The sequence below is a fragment of the Dipteris shenzhenensis genome, chromosome 31, assembly GCF_047967505.1.
Source record: "Dipteris shenzhenensis isolate YYH24624 ecotype China chromosome 31, Dip_SZ_1.0, whole genome shotgun sequence".
Taxonomy (NCBI): Eukaryota; Viridiplantae; Streptophyta; class Polypodiopsida; order Gleicheniales; family Dipteridaceae; genus Dipteris; species Dipteris shenzhenensis.
This window is the reverse complement of record NC_141626.1, coordinates 22,553,129-22,561,931: the sequence shown is the minus strand read 5'-3', so window position 1 is coordinate 22,561,931 and position 8,803 is coordinate 22,553,129. Positions and strand designations below refer to the sequence as shown.

The following is an 8,803-nucleotide window of genomic DNA, read 5'->3' as shown; positions in this document are numbered from 1 at the left end:
GGCAAGGAACATTCAATCTCCAATCTTTCCAATGCATTGTATTCTGTTTTTTCCTCAACTTTAAAAAACTACAATCTACATTGTCACAAAAAAATGTGCCCCCACAAACTAATAATCTTACATCTCCATTGAATCTATATATACTTGTAGTCATAATCGACCCATGGATGACCATCTTTGCTTTGCTCCATTCTAGTCATAGATCCAATATTTGCATTTGCAAGAGGTAACTCAAAAATACAATAACCATTGTAGAGAGGCTGAAGTTCCTGCACAGGCTCTATGTTTCCTATCCTATCCACAAACATTCGTAACTTGTTCTTTAATGACAATCCCTTAATCAAGGTCTCGAAATGTAGAGCTAGAGCGTCCAACTTTTCCATCATGGTTTTTTCCCTTATGTATGATATCAGGGCACTTGGACTGCTCAAAATGGTCTTTCACCATTTGATCTAAATCATCTTCCAAGTCAAAAATCTTTTGTTTACCACGACTCACCTACTTTTCACCTTCTACTTGCACTTGCAAAGACAAAGAATGCTCTACAATAAAGCACTTTGAATCCTGGAATGTTATTTCCTGGCATGGTATCATAAGTTAAAAACCATAGCTAGGTTGAGTAATGTTTTGAGCCACCTTAACACTTCCCACTATCAAAGAAAATGCCAAGCGTATTGCAGCTATGTGTTTCTTCTCCAACCTCTACAAACAACTCCTTGTTGCCAAACATAAAACGTATGTGCTCCATAGTGATACTAAAGGGGCACATCAACGAGCTTAAGGAGTGTTCAAATGGAGGAGTCTGAAAGAAGACCTGTCCTAATAAAAAAAGGAGGAGCGTAATCACGGATACTCAAAATGGGAAAAGAAAATCTCTCTCTCTCTCTCTCTCTCTCTCTCTCTCTCTCTCTCTCTCTCTTCCCTCTCTCTTCCTCTCCTTTATCTCTCTCCCTCTCTTACTTCCTTTCTCTCTCTTCTCTCTTCCTCTCCTCGTCGCCCTCTCTTTGCCTCTTTCCTTCCTCTCTCTTGGCTCAACCTCTCTCTGCGCTCCATGCTCCACCCTCTCACGCTCCCCTATCTCTCCTTACACTTGTAGTTTCTATTAATCAAACACAGATGCATCCTTCCATATATCTATGAAGATCAAATAGGGATAAGACCTGTGAAAATCTAGTATCTATTATGATTGTTGAATTGTTCTTATTTGTACAATTAGTGAACTTGTTGTTTATCGTATCTTCTAATTTCTTATGCCCTCAACTTTATGCTTACAGTTTCTATTAATCAAATATGGATGTACCCTTCCGTAATTTGTGAAGCTCAAGTAGGAGTAAGACTTGTGAAGATCTAGTATTTGTATGATTGGTCAACTTGTTCTTTATTTGTACTATTGGTGAACTTGTTGTTTATTTGTATCTTCTTAGTTCCTCTTATGCCCTCAACCTTACCTTTGCAATTTCTATTAATCAAATAGGGGTTTACCTTTCCATAAATCTTAGTGTTGCTCTAGATTTTTACAAATTCTATCCACAAATCGTTGAGTACTATTCGATGCCTATTATTGTTGTATTGCAAAGAATTGGTTTTTTTAGGAGGCAAAGCTTGGCCATTGAACATGAACTAGGATTTGTAGTATTTCTATGGACAAAACAATTACACTACTAGCTTGGACCTTAGGGGAACCTCTATGTCATTTGTAATTAGCTTGATTGCTCTTCTTGGCTTTCCTAGTCTCGATTGACTTTTATAAAGATAGACAACACATTCTTAACTTCTTATAGGAATACATAAAGTTGAATAATCTACTTAGCCCTTATACCCATGCATGCAAATAAAATTCATTTGGCTTCTACTTTGTATAAAGCTTGTCTGAGGGTGCATCTCTACATATTTTATTGCTCTTTATGTTTGTGCACTCCTTCTAGTGTGTAAGTTTTTCCTTTTTCTTTGGATTATGTAACAAAGCTCTCTATTGTCATTGTGTCATGCTTTTTTACTCTTTGTTCATACTGAAGCTATAGGATGTATAGGGCCTTAAATTATTCCCTTTCAGCCTTTCGTTAAGAGTTTTTTCTAGTTGATAGTCCATTGCTCTATGTTATGCTTTCCTATTTGGGGGGACGCGGGGGTTCACTTTGCAAAAAACCCATTTAGCACCATCTAGCATGTGTGTATTTAAACATAATTCTTTACCTATTTCAATCTTCCTTCATTAACTAAAGTGATATGTTACATGTTCATAAGGTGACCTACCGAGAGGCCTAAAGGTCAAAGTACGATTTGTGGGGTGTTTTGTCCAAAAGGTACTATAGATCTTATTTCTTAGAGAGCTTGAGTAATGAAGGATTATCTTTGAGGTTGCCTTTGAAATCTAACTTGAATGACAAACCAATATAAGTTTTTCTAATAATTTGATCTCACCAAGATGGGATCTTTTTCTTGTTTGAACATGAGTTAGAATTCTCATGTTCAAACATGAGAACTTTTTCCTCAAATATCAAAGCAATGATCTTATTTCTTAGAGAGCTTGAGTAATGAAGGATTATCTTGAGGTTGCCTTTGAAGTCCAACTTGAATGACAAATAAGTATAAGTTTCTCTAATAATTTGATCTCACCAAGATGGGATCTTTTTCTTGTTTGAACATGAGTTAAAATTCTCATGTTCAAACATGAGAACTTTTTCCTCAAATGTCAAAGCAATCATTGAAGCCAGACTCCTTCGGTAATCGATTGCTCCTCTATGTTATGCTTTCCTATTTGGGGGAAAGGGGGCCGGGGGGGTTTGGTGGAGGAGTCTGGCAAGGCTGGCTTTAGGCCTGCAGTAATGGCGAATACATCTAAAGCAGTAGAACTGCGCACCAAGAGTCCCTGGGAAACTCTTAGCTTAGAGGAGGCACTCACGTCCATGGAACGCATGCCTCAACCTCCTTCAGCTCAAAACCTTACGTGCATCTTGCATAAGTGCAGAACAGAGAAAAATCTAGCGTATACCAAGCGCGTGTATGCCTACATGTGCAAAACTGGGCTGGAAGATGATAGATCTCTTGGGAACTACCTCGTCCCTTTACTGGTCCAAGTTGGAAGCATGTGCGATGCTCAGCAGATTTTTAACAAGCTGCCTGATAGAAATGTGTATTCTTGGACTTCTCTCATCATGGGTTATATTGAATGTGGGGAATCACAGCATGCCCTCGACCTCTATCAGAAAATGCAGGAAGATTCTGTACAACCTAGCAAGTATACCTTCGTGGGCATACTGAAAGCTTGTGCTAGGCTGAAAGATGCAGAAAAAGGACGAGGAATACACACTGAGATTGCCAGAAAGGGGCTGGAAAGAGAGCTTTTTGTTGGCAGTACCTTGGTGGATATGTATGCCAAATGTGGCTCGCTTGGAGAAGCACATGCAGCGTTTGATAAGCTGCCAGTGCGAGACATAGTCTCTTGGACCACGCTGTTGGTAGGATATGCTGAGCATGGACTTGGTGAGAAAGTGCTGAACTGTCTCGAACATATGCAACGAGAGGGTATCTCTACAAATGCCGTCACACTTGTTTGCAGCTTGAAAGCTTGTGGCAGCATAGGAGCTACAGCTACAGGCCGAGAAATACACACAATGATAGCTAGAAAGGGGCTCGAAGAAGACCTTTTTGTTGGCAGCTCTTTGGTGGATATGTATGCCAAATGTGGCTTGCTTGTGGAAGCACGAGAAGCGTTTGACAAGCTGCCTGTCCGAAACGAGTTTTCATGGAATGCATTAATTGCAGGATATGCTGAACAGGGGCGTGGTGAGGAAGCACTGGACTGTTTCAAACAGATGCAACTTGAGGGTCTCTCTCCAGATGCTGTCACATTTGTTTGCAGCTTGAAAGCTTGTGGCAGCATAGGAGCCATAGACAAGGGCCGAGAAATACACACCAAGATAGCGAGGAAGGGGCTTGAAAGAGATCTTTTTGTTGGCAGCACCTTGGTGGATATGTATGCCAAGTCTGGCTTGCTTGCAGAAGCACGAGAAGTATTTGACAAGATGCCAGTTCGAAACATAGTGTCCTGGAATGCTCTACTAGCAGGATATGCTGAGCATGGGCTTGGTGAGGAAGCGTTGAATTGTCTTCAACACATGCAACTGGAGGGTCTTTCTCCAAGTGCTGTCACATTTATTGGCAGCTTGAAAGCTTGTGGCAGCATAGGAGGCATAGAGAAGGGCCGAAAAATACACAATGAAATAGCCAGGAAGGGGCTGGAAAGAGATTCTTTTGTTGGCAGCAGCTTGGTGGACATGTATGCCCAGTGCGGCTCAATTGTAGAAGCAAGGGAAGCATTTGACAAGCTGCCTGTTCAAGACTTAGTCTCGTGGACAGCACTAATGGCAGGATATACTGAGCAGGGGCTTGGTGAGGAAGCGCTGAACTGTTTTGAACAGATGCAACTTGAGGGTCTGTCTCCAGGTACTGTTACTTTTGTTTGCTGCTTGAAAGCTTGTGGCAGCATAGGAGCCATAGACAAAGGCCGAGAAATTCATGCTGAGATAGCCCGAAAGGGGCTGCAAAGAGAGCTTCTTCTTGGCAGCAGTTTGGTGGATATGTATGCCCAATGTGGCTCGCTTGCAGAAGCATGGGAAGCGTTTGACAAGCTGCCAATGCGAAACATAGTCTCATGGACTGCACTAATGGCAGGATATGCCGAGCGTAGGTTTGGTGAGGAAGCGCTGAAGTGTTTCCAACATATGCAAGTGGATGGGGTTTCTGCAGATGCTGTCACATTTGTTTGCAGCTTGAAAGCCTGTGGCAGCATAGGAGCCATACATCAGGGCCAAGAAATACACATTGAGATTATCAGAAAGGGATTGGAAACAGATCTTTTTATTGGCAACACCTTGGTGGATATGTATGCCCAATGTGGCTTGCAAGCAGAAGCGCAGGAAGCGTTTGATAAGCTGCCAGTTCAAGATGTAGTTTCGTGGACTGCTCTGATGGCAGGATATGCGCAGCTAGGAGAAAGTGAAATTGTTTTCCACATGCTTGAGAAAATGAGGGGACAAGGCATAAAGCCAAATGTGGTCACGTTCTCTATTGTCCTTAGTGTATGCAGTCATACAGGTTTAGTGGATAGGGGCCAGAAGTACTTCGAATCCATGAGCAAAGACTATGCCATCGCTCCAACTATTGAGCACCACACTGGCCTAGTTGATCTCCTTGGCCGTGCAGGCCACTTAGATGAGGCAGTAGCAATGGTGAAGAAGATGCCCTTCAATCGTAACCTTGTTGTGTGGCATACAGTATTGGGCGCTTGTCAGAAGTGGGGTAATGTGGAGCTTGGAAGGCTGGCCTTTGAGCATGCATTGCAATTGGATGAGAAGGATGCTGCAGCTTATGTTTTGATGTCTAACATCTATGCAGATGCTCACATGCAGGAGGAAGAGCAGGAGATTGAGGCAATGAGAGTCAAGGAACGAGCTTGGGAGAAACCAGGACAGAGTTGGTGGATTGACATTGATGTGATTGCGCCTTATTTTCGGGGGCGATCCAAGACACCCTAAAGCCAAAAAAAAAGTTCAAAGCTAGAAGATCTTTCCCTGAAAATGAGGAAGGGGGTAGTTTTGCTTTGCATGTCATGAGACAAACCTGTTGATGCAACGAAGGTTGGGCTATGTGGGCTGTGAGAAGTGGGCTATCATGTGTCAGTGAATCTGGGGTTAACTCCCTGTTTGTAAGCCCCCAAATGAGGAGAGCGTGGGGAGTGATACCTGTAGAGTGCAGGAAGTGGGAGAGAGAGGCTGCCCTGTGAGCAGCTCACAGAGTTCCTTCTTGTATTTAATGAAGGTCCATCTGTTAGGGCAGACCTGTTCACAAGACAGCTATGGTGGCCTTCCTTTGAGCTCCACAGAGATTCTTGTTTGGGTTGGAACAGCAACCCACATTAGGCCCCTTTGGTAGGGTGAATGAGGCTGCATAAGGGCCTGCTTATGGGCAGGCAGGACAGCAACAGTGCTGGGACAAAGTCCAACTAGAATGACCCTAGGGTGGAGGGTCTTATAGGCCCCGACCTAGTCTATAGACTGGGCTGTTCGGCCAGTCTACAGACTGGGTTGGCCTAACCCTAATAAATCGTCAAGTTCCAGGGGCATACCAGCTCCTATAAAAAGTCCCCATTGTGGGGGCATAGGTATTTAGTAGCACCCTTGCAGGCTGTAGTATCAGAGGCAGTAGAGCAGGCAGATCAAAGCAGCAGCAAGTGGATTCATTTTTGTTCTAAGCTTCAGAAATACTACGGCACTAGAGAAGACAGATACAGAAAGAGCAGCAAGGTTTGGCAGAGGCAGTAGCTAGCAGTAGCAGGCCCTTAGCCTATGTGGAGGGCTCAGTAAGTGTGCAGATAACCTCAGGGCAGACAAGGTGCTAGTTGACACCTCCCATAGTTACTGAAGACCTCATCAGATGTGTGCAGCAGCCGGAGTGAGCAGCAGGTTAGAGCAACCGAATGCGTCAAAGTTCCGACACCAGTGTTGGAACTGAGACAACATTCGGTTGTTGTAATCTGCTGCTCACTGTACACGTAGTGTGGTTTGTGAGTCCACCTTTTGTAATTCTGAGTTCTCTCGTGGACGTTCTTATTCAGTTGTTGGTTATTATATCGTGCTGTCTATTCCAGCTTATGGCGACTCTTCAAAAGAGGCAGGGGACTCTAGAGAGAGTGGGAGCAAGAAGAAACACAGAAAATGCTTCTATTGTGTCAAGCCTGGACACATAGCAAAAGATTGTAGATTGAGGAAAGCTGATCGACAAACCAAGGACCAGTCCCAGAATGAAGAATCAACAGCCAATGTGGTTGAAAGATGATTTTTTTTGTGGTCGAATCAAGCATCCCAGTGATGGTATTTGCAGACAGTGGGGTAACTGTCAAATTGTCGAGCATTAAGTGTCGGTGTACTGATACAGATTCCTTTGTGGAGGACAACATCAGTCAGTCGCTCATAGACAGAGACAAAGATCTCATGAGGATGATGTGGTTGACACTGAGAGGGAACATGAAGGTCTACACATGGAGTGTAGGCTTCAAGAGCAGAATGACCAAGGTTGTTGCATGGCTCCAAAATCACAGAGGATGACACTTAGGAGGTGTGTCGTGCTTGCTGCAATAGTAACCACCACGAGTACATTCCATCCAGGGTATGTATTTTCATTATTCTTTTATGGGTTCCGTAAGATGTTTTGGATTATTTGGTTGGCTTGGAGTTCTCAACAGGAACAAACCCGTCAGATAACTAGAAGGCGTAGCTTTAAAGCAGAGCATGTGACACGTCCCAACACTCCTGAAACCCCTGATCTGCAAAATAACCACACACAACATCAGAACTGAGCAGGCTGCTCACCACCCAACCGTGACATCTACGGGATAAGATCCCAAATCAGAAGATGTCCCCTCCGAGCCACGAGCTGAGCTACTGGCACGAACTCCCAATCAGATCCCAACCAGCCTGGTGTCCCATACCACCAGGTGGCGCTGTGAAGCCCTGGATCTGCCACTGGGCCTTGGGCTACGCTAAGATGCAGGCGCGCGTCCGCGACTCAATCCAGGATCAGACCTGGCACCTGGAAACGAAACTTGCTCCCAAACTGCACACTGAGAACTGAACCCCCTGGGCCTCTTTTATAGACTCGGGCCTCGGCGCCAAAAATAGCGAAGACCTATAAATAGTTCGTACCCTTGCCACTCAACCCGAGAATCAAGCCTGCCTAGCTCTAAGCCTCCCCAGGCTAACCTGAGCTAGTTCTGTGTACCTAGTACACGTCAGATACCAATCCGTGCACATGACATACTCCCCCTCCTCTAAGAACTCACTCCTGAGTTCGCTAAGAAATCCGGAAATGTTCTTTGGAGGTTTTGTAATGTCTCCCATGTTGCATCCTCCTCAACACGATCCTTTCACTTAATCTTGTATTCCGTGATAGTACGATTTCGAATTTGTTTTTCACGAAATTCAAGAATAGATTCAGGTTCGTGAGGAATAAAAGTCAAATCTGTAACTTCTATAATCTCATGAGGAGAAACAAGTTGATCATCTGCACCCAATACTTCTTTCAGTCTACTGACATGAAAGACTGGATGTACTTTAACATCAGGAGGCAATTCTAGTCGATATGCAACTGGTCCAATTCTTTTAATGACCTTGAATGGGCCACAGTATCTGGGGGATAATTTCGGAACCAAACCAGTACTTAGGCTCTTGGATTCCTTGGGAATTCTCAAATATACCATCGTTCCTTCAGAGAACTCTCTGGGTAAACGATGTCTATTAGCATAAAATCTGTCCCGATCTTGGGCACTTCTAATAGACTCCTTGGCAAACTGCAACATTTCCTGCATGTCTTGCAAGAAGTTCTTAGCAGCATCATTTTGAATCCCTTTTAATCCTACCATAACTGGTGACTTAGGTTGAAACCCGTACATAAGCATAAAAGGACTATAACCTGTACTAGAATGCTTTGCACCGTTGTAAGCAAATTCAATCATGGGTAGATAATCTTCCCATGAAGACTGTCTCTTAGATACATATGCCCGAAGCATGTCCTCAACCAACTGGTTGACCTTTTCTGTACTTCCATCAGATTGTGCATGATCCGAGGAACTCATACTTAGAGTAGTTTCTAACTTCTCAAATACAAGTGTCCAAAAGTTACTTGTAAACTTTGAGTCCCTGTCACTGACTATGTCAGATGGCAAACCATACAGCTTGAACAAGTGGTCCACAAACTCGTGAGCCAGCTGAACAGCTGAAATAGTTGTTCTTGTAGGTAAGAATCT

At 43.7% G+C, this 8,803-nt stretch overlaps 1 protein-coding gene across 1 annotated transcript; it reads left to right on the top strand.

Moving 5' to 3' along the window:
- The first annotated feature begins 2,876 nt into the window (after positions 1-2,876).
- On the top strand, positions 2,877-7,286 carry LOC147881209 (pentatricopeptide repeat-containing protein At3g09040, mitochondrial-like). Its single transcript, XM_087370302.1, has one exon. It carries the CDS (start codon positions 2,907-2,909, stop codon positions 5,535-5,537), a length of 2,631 nt encoding a protein of 876 aa, XP_087226428.1. The 5' UTR covers positions 2,877-2,906; the 3' UTR covers positions 5,538-7,286.
- Positions 7,287-8,803: the final 1,517 nt, after the last annotated feature.

Bases quoted from the DNA above. Each gene is read 5' to 3' on its own strand.
- LOC147881209 (XM_087370302.1), top strand. From the start codon at position 2,907: ATGGAACGCATGCCTCAACCTCCTTCAGCTCAAAACCTTACGTGCATC.